At 40.0% G+C, this 18493-nt stretch overlaps 1 protein-coding gene across 3 annotated transcripts in view; it reads left to right on the top strand.

The window, feature by feature from the left end:
• Slc25a46 (solute carrier family 25, member 46) overlaps window positions 1-18104 on the top strand; it is a 44089-nt gene extending 25985 nt beyond the window's left edge. For 2 of the 3 annotated variants that reach the window (XR_015642220.1, NM_001100515.1), the window contains 1 exon segment: window positions 325-2510. Coding sequence is in view for 2 of the 3 variants with exons in the window: in NM_001100515.1 (NP_001093985.1) it covers window positions 325-903 (579 nt within the window). In the remaining variant the exon portion in view is untranslated. 3 annotated transcript variants of the gene reach the window in all.
• The last annotated feature ends 389 nt before the right edge of the window (window positions 18105-18493 follow it).

Genomic DNA, 18493 nt, shown 5'->3' with positions numbered 1-18493 from the left:
CAGCTGAAGCTGGCAAATCATGGATGTTTCTCTTCTTTTGTGAATACAGTTATCTCGAAGGAAACTAATAACAGTATTTTCCATGGCAATTTTAAAAATTTTTTAAATTGGTGGGTTTAGAGAGAGCACTCAATGGTAAAGAGCACTAACCACTCTTCCAGAGGACTGGGACTCAGTTCTCAGCACTTCAGTTCCAGGGGATCTGATGACCTCTTTTGGATTCTGCAGGCAGGGCACACACATGGTGCAAAGACATACATGGAGTAAAACAACCATATACATGAAACAAATAAAATTGTATCTTTTTCATCACTTTTGTTTCAGAGTGAGATAATCCGAGATAATACTGGCATCCTGGAATGTGTTAAAGAAGGAATTGGACGGGTGATAGGCTTGGGAGTGCCTCACAGCAAACGCCTTCTTCCACTGTTTTCATTGATCTTCCCAACAGTGCTGCATGGAGTTCTCCATTACATCATCAGCTCCATCATTCAGAAGATTGTCCTTCTAATTCTGAAGAGAAAGACCTGTAGTAGCCACCTAGCCGAGAGCACTAGCCCCATGCAGAATATGCTGGATGCTTATTTTCCAGAACTTATTGCTAACTTTGCCGCCAGCCTTTGCTCTGACGTGATACTTTACCCGTTGGAAACAGTTCTGCATCGTCTTCATATTCAAGGAACACGCACAATAATTGACAATACAGACCTTGGTTATGAAGTACTTCCAATTAATACGCAGTATGAGGGAATGAGAGACTGTGTAAATACCATCAAGCAGGAAGAAGGAGTGTTTGGTTTTTATAAAGGGTTTGGTGCTGTTATCATACAGTATACATTGCATGCAACCATCTTACAGATTACCAAAATTATTTACTCCACACTTCTTCAGAATAGCATTTGAGATTTAGGTTCTGTGATTGGCTGATCCAAAAGACGTGGTCTGGATAATTTGCTATGACATTTCAAGTAATAAAAGTAAAATACTGCGTGGAAAGAAATGGGCTGGGAATTAAGACTGTGGAAAAGCTCATGCTGATTATTCTGACTTCTTATTTTTCTTAAGGCATAGATACATAGATACATATATATAATACTGGATCAAAACAAACCTTTCCAAAATTAAAAACTTAATAAAGGTAATACTTTAAATTTAAAATGTAAAGTTACATTTTAGTATAACACTCATGCTGAAGTAAAATTGATCCTGGGTAGAAACAAAAATGTATCAAGTATAAAATGAAATCGCAATGACTTGAATCTATTTTACTGACTTTAATGTTTGTTATATGTTTGTTGAACTTGGACTCAGGTCATTGTGTTAATGCTTGAAGCAATGGACAGTGTTGGATTTTACCTTCGAGCAAATAGATTATATCATCATTGAAAACAAACCTTAAGATTAGATTTGGCACTGTGTAAGCAGTGATTGAAGGGTTCTAAATTGTATTTAACCATTTTATTTGCTGTATATATTTATTATATGGAGTCGTGTGTGTATTTGTGTCCAGGTAACTTGGGATTTCCTGCATCCCTGCAAGTTTTCATAGACCAGTTTATTGCATCAAGTGAAGAGAAACTCTTTCTGCTTGAACATCAAGAATAAGACATCACAATGTCAGAAAATAGCTTTCTTGTCTGCATCATATCCGGTGTTTCAGTGTCAGAAACTTGAAATTTGTCACATGCTTGTGACATCGGGATCATCAGATGATTTCTAGAGCTACTTTTAAAGATACCTAACAATCATGGCAGCCATTACCGTTTCCACACATATCTAAGGAGCCTAGCTTGTCCTTCATTTCTAAAAGAACTTATCCTAGAGGGAGCAAGGTGAAAGTTCTCCTGGGATCTGTGCCTCCTGCTCACCATAAACAATCACTGCACTCTTTCTTTTTTCTTTCCGTGTGTGTGTGTGTGTGTGTGTGTGTGTGTGTGTGTGTGTGTGTGTGTGTGTAAAGTTTTATTCTCCAAATAAGCTACCATGAAGATAAAAGTGAACATTCTTGTTACTTTCTATTTAAACTTGCTTGGATAAGTACTGATTTAAAATAAAAACTTCATAGGAAATTTGCCCTTATGTTTTATGGAGGAGGGGGAGGAGCCACTATATTTCAACAAATGAAACTTGTTAATCGGTTTAATAAAGTCGATGTGTTCCCACAGTGGATTAGACTTTGTAATGAAGTGATGTATAGTTCCTGACCACTCATGCAGCATTTAGCATTTCATTTCTTCATGGGTGTGCTCAAGTTTACAAACACTGAAGTACAGTGCCTGCGGGTGTCGCCCAATCTCGAATGCATGCAAACTAAAACTGATGTTACGTGTTAAGTGTCACAGAGTGTGTGTACCTCGACCGATCAGAGTGGGAGCTTAACGTGGATGTGAAAAGCATGAAGCAGTGTGTAAGTAGAAGCTGTCCTTCCAGTCTGCGTGTTAATTCTGAAGTCTCTGATGTGATGTCAACTCTTCAATTCCTCAAAAGGGAAATAAATGCTGTTGATCACATTTTGATTTTATGGTTAATCTCGTAACGTGTGTTTCTCTGTGTATCAATGGGGTTAACATTTTTTTATTGACTAAGCCGCTAAGGTTTTAGATGTTTATAGTCACCTTCCTCAGAATCTCCTAGGTTTCTCAGAAAAAAAAAATGGTTAGAACAGTCTAAATGGAATAAAATATTTACTAGGTAATTTTTGTAGAATTTTCCACATATCTAAAGATAAGATATTAAAGGATTACTTATTGACAGTCACCATGAATCTAATAATATAAATTTATTGCATCTGAAGTCAAAATACTGTAGCTGAACAAAATACATGATTGGTCTCATTTATTGTTTCCTTGCAGAAATTCCCACAAATTACCTTAAAAACTAAATTTGGAGAATGCTAAATAAGGTCTTTTTTTTTTAAACTGGTTTTTCAAATTTGTTAAATGTAACCTTTGAAAGTCAAACACATTTTAGCTGGCTAATGTTTCCCAGTGAATTAATACCTTTTATACTCAGTATGACAGATAGCCCCATGGATGTGATTCTATTAAGAAGAATGTGACAGAGCAGTCACTCGCTGATTGTGCAAAAAAGCTTCAGTGGTTTTATCTAAGAGTCCCAGAATCTTTTTGGAAAGTCGAAGCTGCTGCCTTGACAGTTGACCTGTTGCTGGCTGAGGTCATGGAGGACTTGTGCTGTCTGTGTGGGTATGGATGCTGTAGAATAGAAAGACATTTTCCCACCTCTTGCAAAGATTCTCTAGATTGAGTGACTTAGAAAACTTAAGTGAATAAAACCCTTTGGTAAGGGTTCACCTCACACTAGACATGGAGTACTACTTATTGCTGGCTTTTCTGCATTCTCTTCAAATATTTGGCATGATACATCTCACCGCACCCTCCATGAATAGGTACCGTCTTACTTTTGACCCATTTTCATTAACATAGTACTAGTTTGTATAGCAGAGTAAGAAAAATCTGTGGTTTGACCTTTACATCCTGCTATCTCCGGAGATTTATTTTCTTTATTTTTTAAATTTTGTCATAGTACCATTTTTGTTTTAGGTAATAAGTTGTAATATAAGAGGTTTGATCAAATGTTGAAATCAAGCCATATCTATCTATCTATCTATCTATCTATCTATCTATCTATCTATCTATCTATCTATCTATCTATCTATCTATTATTGATACTAGAGGACTACTCACAATGAGGATAAAAGGTAATTTTTTTCCTAGATAGAAATGAAGATTAAGAGAAATCTATATGTAAAATTGAACATTTGCCACCACCTATTTAAAAAAATTCCTTGCATCATAAAACTAGGCTAATTGGTGTAGCATATAAAGCAGTATATTTTCTAAAGTAAATTCTGCATTGTATCTTGTTTAAAAAGTCTTAGCATTTTCACTGTTACCGCAGCCCTGTGGTATTTGTGGAGTAGCCCTGTTTTGGTGCTGTTGGAGGAGATAATTATAGAAAACCTGTACCTTGCCTCATATCAAGTAGCTGTGGGTCTGACAGCATCAAAATAGCCAGCTCTGTAGGAACTCAGGATAAAGATCAGAGTTAAGTGTTAGCAGAAGGCAGGAGAAGAGATTAGAGCACTCACAGTGACTAAGAAAACAAAACCAGAAATTGAGGCAAACAACAATAAAATCAAGCCCACAGCCAAATTTAGTAAAGAAGTCCCAAGTTACTCAGAAATGAATCGAGGGGACATGGCTAAACGTCACATGCTAAATGGCAGGAGTTGTACAACGATGCTATGAGAAGCCACGTGCCAGATTGAACAACCTACACGAAATGGTCAAATCCCCGTAAGCAAACTGCAAGAGCAGGCACAAGAAGAACTAGAAAATCTGAGCAGGCTAGGCCAAGTGTGAACCAGTTAGAAACTCAGAGTCTAGGACTAGCTTTATTGCTGAAGTCTACCAAACAACTCAGAATTTGGACCAATGCTCCATTCACCAAAAACTTGCAGAGGTGGAAACACTTTCCAACAAGCTATGAAACCAGAATTAAACCAATAAAGGATAGAGTCCTAGACAAGAGCTACAGAGTAACATCTCTTATGAGAATATATTACCCTAGCAAACCAGGGGCTGCAGAGACGAATCAGCAGGTAAGAACACTTTCAGAGGATCCATGTTTGTTCCCAGCACCACATGGCAGCTTACAGCACTAACTAAAGTTACAAGGAATCCAACACCTTCTCTAATATTACTTCCCTTTCTTTTCAGTCCTCATGTTCATTCTCTCCAGTCTTAGGCTTTATTTCTTTGATTATTAGTATATATATATATATATATATATATATATATATATATATATATATATATATATATATTCCTAGTATTCTGTTTCTTAAAATCTTTCTGCTTCCTCTTACATGATGTTTCCTGAGCCACAAATACAGGACCTGTGTTTCTATCTAAGGGCGCTGGGATCCCTCAACCCTATTAATGATTTCATTGTCTCTAGTTGTAGATGTTGTAATGGTCCCCACTTGCTGTAAAGAGGCTTGTTTGAAGAAGGGTATGCTACATTTGTCAGTGGGTATAAGTATAAAATTAAGAATGTAGCTAAGGAATCATGCTAGTCTAGGGAAGTGATGATCATAGGTTCTTTTCTGGGATCCATGATGTCATCATCTCAGGGAGTTGGCTAGGGTTTCAGTACCAGGCATGACTTCCCTCCTGCTGAGTGGTCTTTAAGTCTATTTAAACAGCTCTTGGTTACTACCAACATGTGAATCTCTACTGCATCTTTACGAGCATCTTACCATGTTGGTCATTGTGGTTTATAGGTGTCACAGTCGGGTAGGAACATTGTTTCCCTTCTCTGGAAGCTTGCATATATTTTTTGGAACAATGGAAGTGATATGGCAGGAAAAAGTGTCTAGGATAGATTCAGCTTACATCATTTGAGTCCTGTGTCCCAAGTATATGTTGTATACAGCAATTGGGACTTACCCTCAACCTCTGGGAGGGTTCTAAGTATAATATTATTATTAGCCTATATTATTTTGAGCATCATTTGGCTACTCTGACCAACCACTTGAAAGGAGGTACTGGGGCATTTGTTAGTTTATGGTTCTTGTGGGAGAGTGTTGTCACCTGAACTGGCATATAAGTTTGTTTAATATATAGATATAAATACATACAATTATATGTAATATATGTTCAGTGAGATATGTAATCGTTGTCTTCAGCAATAGGACCTTTTCATCACTTTGTGAGGAACAACCAGTAGGGTTGTTAATAACCTGAGTAGTTTGGGGTTCCTAGAGGAAACTTTTGGCTAATAGCTCAATCAGATGTAATCCATACACACACAGTTCAATTAGATGGAATCCATGGCACCCGAGGTTTCATTTGGTTGCAAAAGATAACTAGTTGGGCCTTCTTTGTTCCCCCCACCATTTGGGGAGACAAAAATATACACATTTATATTTCTTTTTTTTTCTTTTTTTCGGAGCTGGGGACCAAACTCAGGGCCTTGCGCTTGCTAGGCAAGCGCTCTACCACTGAGCTAAATCCCCAACCCCTATATTTCTTTTATATGTGTGTATACTTATTTGCATTTTCTTTTTCTTTTCTTTTCTCTTTCTTTCTTTCTTTCTTTCTTTCTTTCTTTCTTTCTTTCTTTCTTTCTTTGAGACAAGGTTTCTCTGTTAGCTCTCTGACTGTTCTGGAACTCACTCTGTAGACCAGGCTGACCTCAAACTCAAAGATTTGCTTGCCTCTCCCTCTGGACTGCTAGGTTTAAAGGCATGTACCACCATTACCTGAAAAAAAAATGGAGCTTCAACAAGTAGTAGGTTTCCATAAAAACCGTCAAGTGTCCCTTGGTGTTGTGTTCCCTTCTTTCCATTCTCCAGCTCCACTCTCCCTAACTATATATTTTATTTCCCCTCTCTTGAGATATCGATCCCCCAGCTTCTTATTTTTTTCCACTCCAGTCCATTTATTACTAATTGTTATTACATAAAATATGTATGTACTGTTATACAAGTATGACAACATGATAGAAGCTAGAGTCATCAGAAAGGAACGAATCTCAACTGAGAAAATGCCTCCATAAGGTTGAGTTGTAGAGCTGATATGAGACCCCCAACACATAGACAGCAGAGGACAGCTGGGTCTTGACTCAGTGAGAGAAGATGCACCTAACTCTCAAGAGACTTGAGGCCCCAGGGAGTAGGAAGTCTCATGGGGTGGGGCTGGGGGGTGGTGGGCACATCCTCTTGGAGATGGGCGGGAGAAGGTATGGGATGTGGACTAGTCAGAGGGTGGACTGGGAGGGGGATAAAGACTAGATTGTAAAAAAGATTAAAGAATAATAAAAAAGATTGAGTTGTAGGCAAGCCTGTAGGCTCTACAGTGTAGGACATATTCTTAATTAGCGATTGATGTGGAAGGGTCCAGCTCATTGTGGGTGGTGCTGTCCTTGGGCTCATGGTCCTGGCTTCTATAAGAAAGCAGGCTGAGCAAGTCAGTAAGCAGCACCCATCCCTTCATGGCCTTTCCATCAGCTCTTGCCTCCAGGTCCCCTGCCCTGCTCATGTTCCTATCCTGACTTTGACAATGAACTATGATGTGAAAGTGTAAAGACCAATAAACTCTTTCCTCCCCAGTTTGCTTTTGCTCATGGTGTTTTATCACAGCAATAGATACCCTAATAAAGACAGAAGTTGGTACCAACATAGTGAGGGATTACTGTGATACACCTGACTATGTTTTGGGAGGATCGTGGAAGGCTTTGGAACTTTGGGCTAGAAAAGCCATTGAGTGTTAAGAGCTCAATGGGCTGTTCTGAAGGAGTTTGGAAGATAATATTGAGAACTGTGAAAACGATGGAGGCCTGGCTTGGGAAGTTTTAGAGGGAAGATTAAAGATTCTATCTGGACCATTTATTATTTCAAATAGAGATTCTGTCGTTCTGGTTAACTGGAGCTAAAGAGCCAGCTGGAAATAAGGAGAGACCAGCCCCGCCAAAGTGAAATCTTTGCATTAATGGGACAAGTGATGCTGGTTAACTGGAGCTAATTAGAGTGATCTAGAAGAGATCAGCAACATTGAGGTGAAATCTTCTGTGAGGTGTACAGAGAAGCTGTGTTCCAGAAGAGGTCAAGCATGAACCTTAAGCTGATAGCTGAACTTGGTAGTGTGAGAGTCACTTAGGTGGCTTTTGAAGGAGTGAAGGGGTCATGGAGAGCAGCTGAGGCTTGGCATGGTGAGAAGCCAGGAGACGCCACTGGTGAAGGTGCAGCCTCAGTAGTAGTTGAAGGCTCAAGATTGAAGGGATCATGCAGAGAAGTTGAGGCTTGGCACCCTGAAGAGAGTCCAGGACAGGCTATTGGTGCAGCCCAGTTGCAGCAGGAGATCCTGTCATTTTGGAGATGCCAGTACTGTGGCTTGGCTACCAAGAACAGCAACATCCTAGGAGTGGAGCCTGTCCAGGCTTAGAGGACAAGCTGTGTGTGCTGCAGAAGGTGCTGGAGAAGTGACCCTTTGCAGTAGCCCAGAAGATCATGAGTGGATCTCAGACAATGGACATCGAGTAATTTATACTATCAGGGTTTGGTTTTACCTTGTTCAGATTGTGACTGTGCCCTAGTTCTTTCCTCTTTAAGTGAGAAGTATTTAATTTAATTTTGATTTTTAATGGAGCCCACAACTGAAAGGCTTTGTGCTTTTAAAAGAGCTTTTTGAGTATTAAAGCGATTGAATATTTTAAAGAGACTGAAGTTTCTTTCTTTCTTTCTTTCTTTCTTTCTTTCTTTCTTTCTTTCTTTCTTTCTTAAAGATTTTATTTACTTATTATATGTATGTAGGCGAGTACACTGTAGCTGTCTTCAGACACACCAGAAGAGGGCATCAGATCCCATTACAGATGGTGGTGAGCCACCATGTGGTTGCTGGGATTTGAACTCAGGACCTCTGGAAGAGCAGTCAGTGCTCTGAACCACTGAGCCATATCTCCAGCCCGACGAGACTGAAGTTTCTTGTTTTGGTTTTGTTTGTTTGTTTTGTTTTTGTTTTTGAGACAAGGTTTTTCTGTGTGTAGCTATGTAGCTCAATTTGTAGACTCAGGTGTTTTATATTGTGGTATTAATATTAATGTGCTATCTTGGGGATAAATGAATTGGTTTTGTCTATCCCGTTTGTTTTTTTTTTTTCCACATGAAGCTGAGAATTTCTCTTTCAAGGCCTATAAAAATTGTGTTGGAGTTTTGATAGGGATTGCATTGAATTTGTGGATTGCTTTTGGGAAGATGGCCATTTTCACTATGTTAATCCTACTGATCTATGAGCATGGGAGAGTTCTCCATCTTTAATATCTTCTTCACTTTATTTCTTCAGGGGCTTCAGGTCCTTGTCATACAGATCCTTCATTTGCTTGGTTAAAGTGACACCAAGATATTTTATATTATCTGTGTCTATTGTAAAGGGTGTAGTTTCCCAATTTTCCTTCTCTGCCCATTTATCATTTGTATAGAGGAGGGCTACTGATTTAATTTTGTATTCAGGCACTTTGCTGAAGGTGTTTATCAGCGTAGGAGTTCTCTGGTAGGGTTTTTGGGGTTGCTTATGTACACTATCATATCACCCACAACAGCAATACTTTGACTTCTTCCTTTCCAATATAGAACTTTAAGTTTTATATTGAATAGATAGGGAGAGGGTGGGCAGCTTTGTCTTGTCCCTGATTTTGTGGAAATGCTTTAAGCTTCTCTCCATTTAGTTTGATGTTGCCTCTTGGTTTGCTGTATATTGCTTTGATTACGTTTAGGTATGTGCCTATACCCCTGATTGCTCTAACACTTTTAATATGAAAGGGTGTTGGATTTTATCAAAGGTTTTTCAGTGTCTAATGAGATGATTGTGTGAATTTTTTTTCAGTTTTTAGATGGTGGATTACATTGATGGATGTTCATATATTAAACCATTTCTGCATCCCAGGGATGCTGTGTTTCCAGTATGTCCCTGTGTTCTAGTAAATCCAGTTGCGTTGCTATGGCAGTACTTCCATTGTCCCAGTGCTGATCCACATGTGTGTGCTGCCGTAGTGTATATTCTTGCGTGAGGCTGCATCTCTATGTCCACATTCAGTGTGGTGCTCTCTCCATGCCACTCTAGCATACTCATGTGTGCTGCTGTTTCAGTATGGCTGTGCTTGAGGATGTCCTGTTCTACACTGATGCTCGCAGACAGGCTCATCATTCACGTACAGTGGTGAACTAATCCGTCCATGTGCCTGCTCTCTATACCAGTACATCCATGGGCGCTGCTGTCTTAGTACAACAGTGTTCCCTGCTGTATTGGAATGTCCATTTGTGCTGCAGAAGTGCTAGTTCCACAAAGACTGCTGTTCTAGTAAATCCAGGAGCACGGCTCTAGTGGTACACCCCTATGGACTCCTCTACCAGTATATTAATGTACAGCTCTCTGTGCTGCTTTTTTTTTTTTAATAAACTGAGGCTCGTTTCCGTAGTTGGACATCCATGTCCACTTCTGTACTCTTACATCCATATTTCATGTTTACTAGACTGTGTGCTCTGCTGTCCTGGTGCATCTGTTTATTCTGCTGTACAAGTACATCGGTGTGCAATGCCATAGTAGTTCATGTGTATGCGTGTGCTGCTGTAGTTGTGCAACTTCGTAAGATCTGGAAGAAGTAATGGGAAGTGTTGTTTGGTGGAGTTGGTTAGAAGAGTAACAGAAGGAACCTGTGTGTAATTGCATGGATTGATAGGGCATGTATGGTGGAAGCCTAGAGGTTCACAGAGGTTCAGACCGGGATAGTTAGACTAGGCTATGGGAACTGGATGTAGAACCTGGGTTTTGGGAGAGGTGTGGATGGAGAGTTCAAGGTGACCCACCAGGCTATAACCTGTGGAAAGAGGTGGGGAATTTGTTGTGGTATTTTAATATTATAGACATGAAATTCAGAATGAAACCAGGATAGTCTTTATGTGTTGTCTCTGGAAGGAAAGTAACCAGAGACTCAATGCCTAGGGAGGAAAGGACTCTAACCATGGGGGTTCTAGAGTATGAAACTGACCGCCATACATCAGAGAAGGAGATCCTTTGGATGTGATATGTATGAAAAAATTGCTGGAAGATAAAAGAGACTGGATGATATGTAAAGTGAAAATGGCAGAAGAGGTGTGCCTTCCTTTTGATTTCTTGTGTGCTAGATTCAGACAATATGAAAAATCACAGTATTTCCTTTTCTAGTTTTTGTACAGTGATCCAACTTAAATTTTTTTCTGAAAGGCTATTCAGACAAAAGTTCTTTTTATATTTACTTTTGTAAATAAACAAATGCCTTTAATTGACTATGACTTCAAACTAACTTTACAATAAATTCTCAGACTATTTCAAGAGACATACGATTTCTATCATGTATTTCTCACTATAAAAACCAATTAGAATGCTAATTTGTATATAAATTCTATTCATATGAAAAAGTAATTTACTATTTCAATTAAATTATCTGTATGGCATGATGTTGGTATGGTATATCTGTATGGTATGTATTACATATAATACATACAACCTGCTCAGTCTGTCAAGATTTTAGAGCAGATCATATGATATTGGATAGCCAATTGGTATGCTTCCCTGGGGAAGATGGTTTCATCGTTTTTCAGCATTTCTTAGTTACCTGTAGTTCTTTGTGTAGTTGAGGCCTCACAGGGATCTCTCCCATCCATGTTAGAATGTTTAGGCAGTCATTATAGTCAGACTTCATTAGCATGACATCTGATAGTACTAGAAGACAATCTCACAGCAAACTTCCTGGTCCTCTGGCTTTCACAATCTTCCCTCTTCCTCTTCCACAACGATCTCAGACCCTTAGGTGTGGATGCATTCTTTGGGACCAGGACCCTCAAACCTGTAATGTGCTTGGTTGTGGTTTTCTGTACGAATACTGTTGCAAGGAGAAATTTACTTAATGTGGGGTGAAGACTACACTTATATCTGAAGGGTAGAGCTAGGATCCTCCATGAGAACGTGAGACTTCTGTGTTTTTGGGTCTGGGTTACCTCTGTCAATATCATCTTTTCTAGATCAGTCTGTTTAATCTGTAAAGTCCATGCTTTAGTTTTCCTTTATGGGCAAGTAGTACAGTGCATGTGTGCCATATTTCACTCCTCAGATGGATGGCGTTGAGGTCATTTCTATTCCCTAGCGATTGTGAGCAGCAGTAACATGGCTGATATACTCTGCCTTGTGAGGGTAGGATATCAGACCCTGTATCAATGAGTGACAGACCTGGGTAATATGCTACATGTATTTTTAGCTTTCAAGCGTTCTCCACAGTGGCTTGACCAGTTTGCAATACTACCAACAATAAATGTTCCCTTTCCCCCATGTTACCTCCATCATCTTTTGTCTGTTGTTTTATTGATCCTTGCTATTCTGACAGGGGTAAGATGAAATATCAAAGTTTTGATGTGCATTTCCCTAATTTCTAGAGACAATGAAAATTTTGGGATGTTTCTCAGTTATTTCTCCCCCTCTTTTGAGAACTCCCTGTCTAGGATCTATGCCCATCTTCAGAGCAGGTTGGTTGATTGTTCATTTTTGAATATTTGTTTCTTAGACCCTTATGTATCATGGATGTTAATCCTCTGTCAGATGTATGATTGGCAAAGATTATTTCTCACTCTAGGCTCTTTCTCTTCACCCAGTTGAATGCTTTATTTATTGTTATTTTTTGTTTTGTAGAAGCATTTTAGTTTTACGAAGTCCCACTTGTTATTGTTGCCCTTGCTTCTGGGGCAAATGGAGTCCTATTCAAAGAGGCCTTTCCTGTAGCTTCCTCATGTAGGGCACTGCCTGTGTTTTCTTCTAGAGTTCTTTTTAGACTTTGTGTTTACATCTTTGATCACATGAAATCGGTTTTCAGGCAAGGTGATAGATATGGACCTAATTGTATTCTTCTGCATGTGGACATCAAGTTGTTGTGGCACCATTTGTTGGAATACTTTCTTCTCTCCAGTGTCTTTTTGGCATCTTTTCCAAATATTCAGCGACTGAAATTACATGTAATCTTGTTTGTGTCTCATAGTCTACTCTCTGTCTTGTGCCAGTGCCATAATGTTTTTGTTATGTTGGCTCTGTTATATATCTTAAGATCTGCAATGGTAATTCCTCCAGTATCATTCTTCCTGTTCTAGATTATTTTGGTTGTCTTGGGTCTTTTGGGGTTTAGTGTGAATTATAGGATAGTTTTTTTCTTTGTGAATAATCAGTGGGGATTTTTGATTGCTATCATGTTGAATCTGTAATAGCTTTTTGTAAAATGATCATTTTCACACAACATTAATTCTACCACTCCATGAACATGGGCTTTCTTTTCACTTTTTGGTTTCTTCCTTCCTTCCTTCCTTCCTTCCTTCCTTCCTTCCTTCCTTCCTTCCGTCCTTTCTTTCTTTCTAGTTTGAAAGTTTTTCCAGTGGTGGTCCTTCCCTTCCGTGATTAGTATATTCTTAGATATTTTTGAGGGTATTCTGATGGGAGCGTGTCCATAATATCCTTTGTTGTATGTTGTTGTTGGCTTGTGGAAAGTCATTGATTTGTGCAAGTTGATTCTATATCTTGCCACACTATTGGATTTGTTTATTGTGTCTAAAGTTTTGTGGTAGACTATTGGGGTCTCTAGTGTATAGAATCATGGCATCTATAAATAGGGATCATTTGATTTCCTCTGTATTTGTATCCCTTTGATTTCCCTATCTTGCCTTATTGCTCTAGGTAAAGTTTTCAGCACAATATTGAAAAAAAGTGAGGTTAGTAGACTTTTCTGTCTCATTTCTGACTCAAGTGGTGTGGCTTCAATCTTTTTCTCCATTTAGGATGATATTGGTTGTGACTTTATCATATATAACTTTTATTAGATTAAGGTATGTTTCCTCTAGTGCTTCATTCTTTGGGTCTGTTGGTTTTTTTAAAAATCTATTTAAATGATTCTTTTTAATCAGTTAAGAATAAGCAAAATGGTCTAGAGAATAAACCATGATAGTTTTGGAGAAAGAACTCACTGACAGTCCACCCGAGGAAATAACATTAGATGGTTTGGACTTGTCAATGGATCAGATAATTTCTTCAGTGAAATGTGGACCTGGACCATCTCAGAGTCTCACATTGTTATGCCATGCTTGTCAAGGCAAAAACCATGACTTTGATATTAAAGGGAATAAGATAGTTTATCTGGGAGCCATTTTGAGTGACCATGGACAGGAAACACAAATTTACGTTACCCAGATTTCCCTGTTTCTGTTTGCAGGTCCACTTTTCTCTCTATCTTCACCAGGAGTATTGACCTGTAGTTTTCTTTTTTTGTTGTGTGTTTATCTGGTTTTGGCATCTATAGAGTGACTCTGGTTTCACAGATAGTCAGGGTCCAGATGGTCTACAATTACTTTCTCAGTCACAAACCCTGGAGATGTGGCAACTTGACTGAAAAAAACTGTGGATGGGAGGAAATACGTAGGAAGAACATCCTTGGGGTAAAACAAGACACCAGGATAGGGAAATACAGAAGAACACTCTCAGATAAAGGTGTCAAAGGCCTTGTTACCTTGTTTGTTCATAGTTGATTTGCAGAACTGTCTTTAGTAGTTAGCAAAACAGCAGTGGGAAACCCAGAAGGTTGTTTATTCCTGAAGTGAATCCAGATTTCCGTGTCTCTAGGATTATGCTCCTTTTCAGGTCCTTGTGTTGCCCATGGATGCATTGACCATGCAAGCCATACTCAACACGAAGCTGGAAGGACACACATGGACTCACAGCGCAAAGCATTTTCAGTTTTAACGAAGGAGTATGAACAAACTTGTAGGAAACAGGGTTGAGATGATAAGTACCTGAGAACATGGAATTCTGAAAGTATTTCGAAGTCTTATGTCTCTTTACTTCCTCATACTTAAAGTTAACTGGAGTTGCGATTGGTAAGAATGATTTAGATCAATGGCAGACATATTCCTGAACATAATCCATAGTTTTCAAAAAAGTTTATTGCTAAGTTTTTTTCTGTGCCGGTGAAATGAGCCAATTCATACCCGATTAGATTATATTACATGCAGGTTTATTCAGAAGCTGGACTTGGGCAAGGTCACTGGCCCCAGGGACTGAGGCCAGGGAAATCACCATGGGGAGAGAGACAGGGAGTGGAAAGTTGAGGGTTGGGGCAGGGTATGCCAGGTAGGGACTGAGGGATGCTGGGAGAACCTGGAGGGCAGGTCTGCTCTGATATGTAAACTCCGCACCTCAGTAATGTTAGACCTTGAGTATTGGAAAAGAATAAGAAGAATTGTAAAACAAAAGGGGGCTGAGTTCCCGTGGAATTCTGTTGTATTTGGAGTATGTTGTTGTTGCTTGGAGCCTATGCTAGACAAAGCTGAGCTCCGAAGGCCAGCGAACTGCTAGGGGAATTAAAATTCTTCATCTGCACTCAGCACCCACGTATGAAGCCTTTAGTTTAGATAATAATAACTAAGATAAAAAAGAACATTGCTTTTAAAGCCCAGAAAATGACTAAAAATGAGGTCATTTTAAAGAGATAGTTCAAACAGACTTCCCAGGAGCCCCTAGAGACTCCAAACCAGCTCCCTTACAACAGCCTTGTAAGTTCTTATCACAGGGCACAGTTAAACCCTGAGGGTCCTCCTTGTCCAACTCCACTGTCAGACAGTGTATCAGTTCTGCCACCTCTCCTGCAGCAGTGAGCAGACCTCCACTACCAACTCTCCTGGGGTTACCTGGCCAGACCGGTAAATAAAAAAACTAATTTTCTTCTTACAAATATTATAGCTTTTCAATACCTTTGGACCATAAAAGGGTGGGGATGTTGCTTACTGATAGTACAAATTTAAATTTTTTTAAAGATTTATTTATTATATATGAGTACACTGTAGCTGTCTTCAGACACATCAGAAAAGGGCATCAGATCTCATTACAGATGGTTGTGAGCCACCATGTGGTTGCTGGGATTTGAACTCAGGACCTCTGGAAGAGCAGTCAGTGCTCTTAACCACTAAGCCATCATCTCTCCAGCCCACTGGTACAAATTTAAAAGCATTAAAAGTTTAATTACCTAAATCTCTCAAATTAAAACAAAACAACAAAAACCACCCCCAAAATAGAGGTTCACTTACTTGCCAGCCCCCAGTTGGTTAATAAAACAATCAAACAAAGACTCAAACAATAAATAATGGAGCCTCCCAACAGGCTCACAGATTCTGTCACAAGGGCATAAAGCAAGTAAATAAAAATAAATAAGTTCCTGATTTTACAGTACACTGGGGAGCTTCTTCCACCAACAGACAAAAACTTATAGACCTTTAAGGACTTTCAAAATCTTCTACAACAAGCTATAAAAATAAGTGTTGTGTTTTTAAAAAGCCAAGTATATTTTTTCTAGATCATGGAATGGTGAGGTGGAAGGTGTGCTTTAACAGGCCATCCTGAGACATCCCTTCCCCTGGAGGTACCAGCCATAAAACATAGTTTATTTAGGGCATGGAAAAGGGAGCTGAGAAGGGAGTAGAGATAGAGAAAGAGGGCGGTTGGGGGTGGGGGGTGGGGGTGGGGTTGGGGGTGGGGGTCGGGAGTTGGAGACAGAGGAGAGGGGAGGGGAGGGAAGGGGATGAGAGGAGAGACAGGAACATGGAGAGAGAGCGAGGGGGAAGGGGAGAAAGGAGTCAGGGAGAGAGGAGAGGGAGAGAGTCAGAGAGGGGAGAGGGGGAGAGAGAAGAGAGTGAGGAGGGGGCCAAACAGCCCCTTTTCTAGCAAGCTAGGACTACCTGGCTGTTGCTAGGTAACTGTTGGGTGGAGCCTAGAAGAAAGGCCAACAACTGGGATAATAAATAGATTGTGACCATCTTGTTTATTCCCTTGACTTATGAAAACACAAATTCTGACTAGGCCTCTAAGTGCTTCAAATGTAAAAACTCAGGCCTTGCCTTTCTTTTTTCTTTTTGGAGCTGGGGACCGAACCCAGGGCCTTGTGCTTGCTAGGCAAGCGCTCTACCACTGAGCTAAATCCCCAACCCAGGCCTTGCCTTTCGATATCAGGCTTCCTCTGCAAACTCAGATAGGTTTCAAAGGAAAGCAGTCTCGTAGTTTCCATACTGTTGTTACTGACTTTAAAACAGGTTTTTTACTAATCCCATATGTTTTAATGATTAAAAAAACCCAAAAAACCACAGACTCAGCTTTTTGTGACTGCTCATTAATCTAGCACCTAATGCTTCATGGTGTTAAGAAGGGAAAACAGCAAAGGAAGGTAAGTGGATAAAAAACATGGAAATTTTTCTAATAAAGGATTCATATTTGAAGGTTAAAATGGATGAATATGTCCAGATGGAAAGGAAAAATAAACTTGTGGCACTTGGGAGGATCTATTTAAAGTACATAAAAGATGGGACTTAAAGATGATACTAAAATTTTAAGTTTGATTCATTGAGGTTAAACTCAACTCAACTGAGCTTCTTGGGGACGAGCTAGAAACCTCGTGCAATGGAAACTCCCAGGAATCTGAGGGTGACCCTAGCTAAGATTCCTAGCGGCGGGGAATAACTCCGCATTCCTTTGTCTAGGCCAGATTTCCGGTGGAGGGATTGGAACACCAACCCAGGCACAAACACTTCGACCTAAAATTTGTCCTGCCTGTAAGGTGTGCTGGGGTAAAGGTGGTGCAAACATTGTGGGAGCGGCCAGCCAATAGCTGGTCCAGCTTGAGACCCATGCCATGAGAAGGAAGCCAGCCCTGATGCTGCCTGGAGGGCCAGGACCAGAGGTTGGAGAGCCTAGAGACCTAGGATAGAACCAAACAAGACCAACCACAAAAGTTGATGAAAAGATTCCTAATGGTGATTTGCTTTACTCATAGATTGGTGCCCAGCCCAATTGTCATCAGAGAAGTTTCACCCAGCAGCTGATGGAAACGTGCAGAGCGCCACAGCCAAACGTGAGGAGCTCGGGAAATCTTGCTTACGTCAGGGAGGAAGGACTGCAGAAGTCAGAGTGGTCAAGGACACCAGGAGAACAAAGCCCACCAAATCGACTAACCTGAGCTCACAGGGACTCACAGAGACTGAAGTGATAACCAGGGGACCTGCATGGGACTGACCTAGGCTCTGTGCGAATTCCTTACAGCTGCAGACTTTGGTCTTCCTGTGGGATTCCTAGCCCTGAGCGCTTGGGCTGTTTCTAACTGGAGTGGCAGCTTTTGCGGCTCTTTTCCTCATACTGGGTTGGCTCTCATACTAGGTTGCCTTGTCTAGCCTTAATACAAGGTGCCTAGTCTTAACTGCAATTTGATATGCCACGTTTGGTTGACATCCGTGGGAGGCTTGCCCTTTACTGAAGGGAGATGGAACAGGAGTGGAAAGGGTGGGAGTAGAGGGGAGATGGGCGTGGCTGGGCAGAGACTTACACCGGGAGGAGTGGAGGGAGGAGAAACTGAACCGTGATTGGGATGAAAAAAATAAAAATATTTCACGTTCTCATAAGTTATTAGTCTATTATTCATGGTAACAATAATAATGCTGGTTCCTAAAGCTTTAAAAAAAAACAATTAAATACAGGCTAAAAAAAAACCGTCTTTAGTCACTTAATTTTTTCCATATTTGCGTTGATAACTCTCTGGCTTTATTTTTGCTATTGATCAAACACATGGGCTTGTCCAAGCTTTTTACGGACACTTTTAAAGGATTCTCTTTGTTACGAGGATCTCAACAAAAATCAAAACAATCGTTCTGCTTATGTATCTAAAGCATTTATCTCCTTTTTGCAAAGTTGTGGGAGTCCGTGTCCCTCATGACACTCTCTATAACCCTCAAGGACTATTCATGACTAAATGAGTACATGTTTTTGCACAAATATCAAATACACAAAACAAAAGAGAGAAGAAAAGACTAACTGCGCAGGAACAACGTTCCTGAATTTCAGCCGCATGTAAACTGCACGTAACTTCGGAT

The sequence above is a fragment of the Rattus norvegicus genome, chromosome 18, assembly GCF_021556685.1.
Source record: "Rattus norvegicus strain SHRSP/BbbUtx chromosome 18, alternate assembly SHRSP_T2T, whole genome shotgun sequence".
Lineage (NCBI taxonomy): Eukaryota > Metazoa > Chordata > Mammalia > Rodentia > Muridae > Rattus > Rattus norvegicus.
This window is presented reverse-complemented; position numbering and strand designations above follow the sequence as displayed.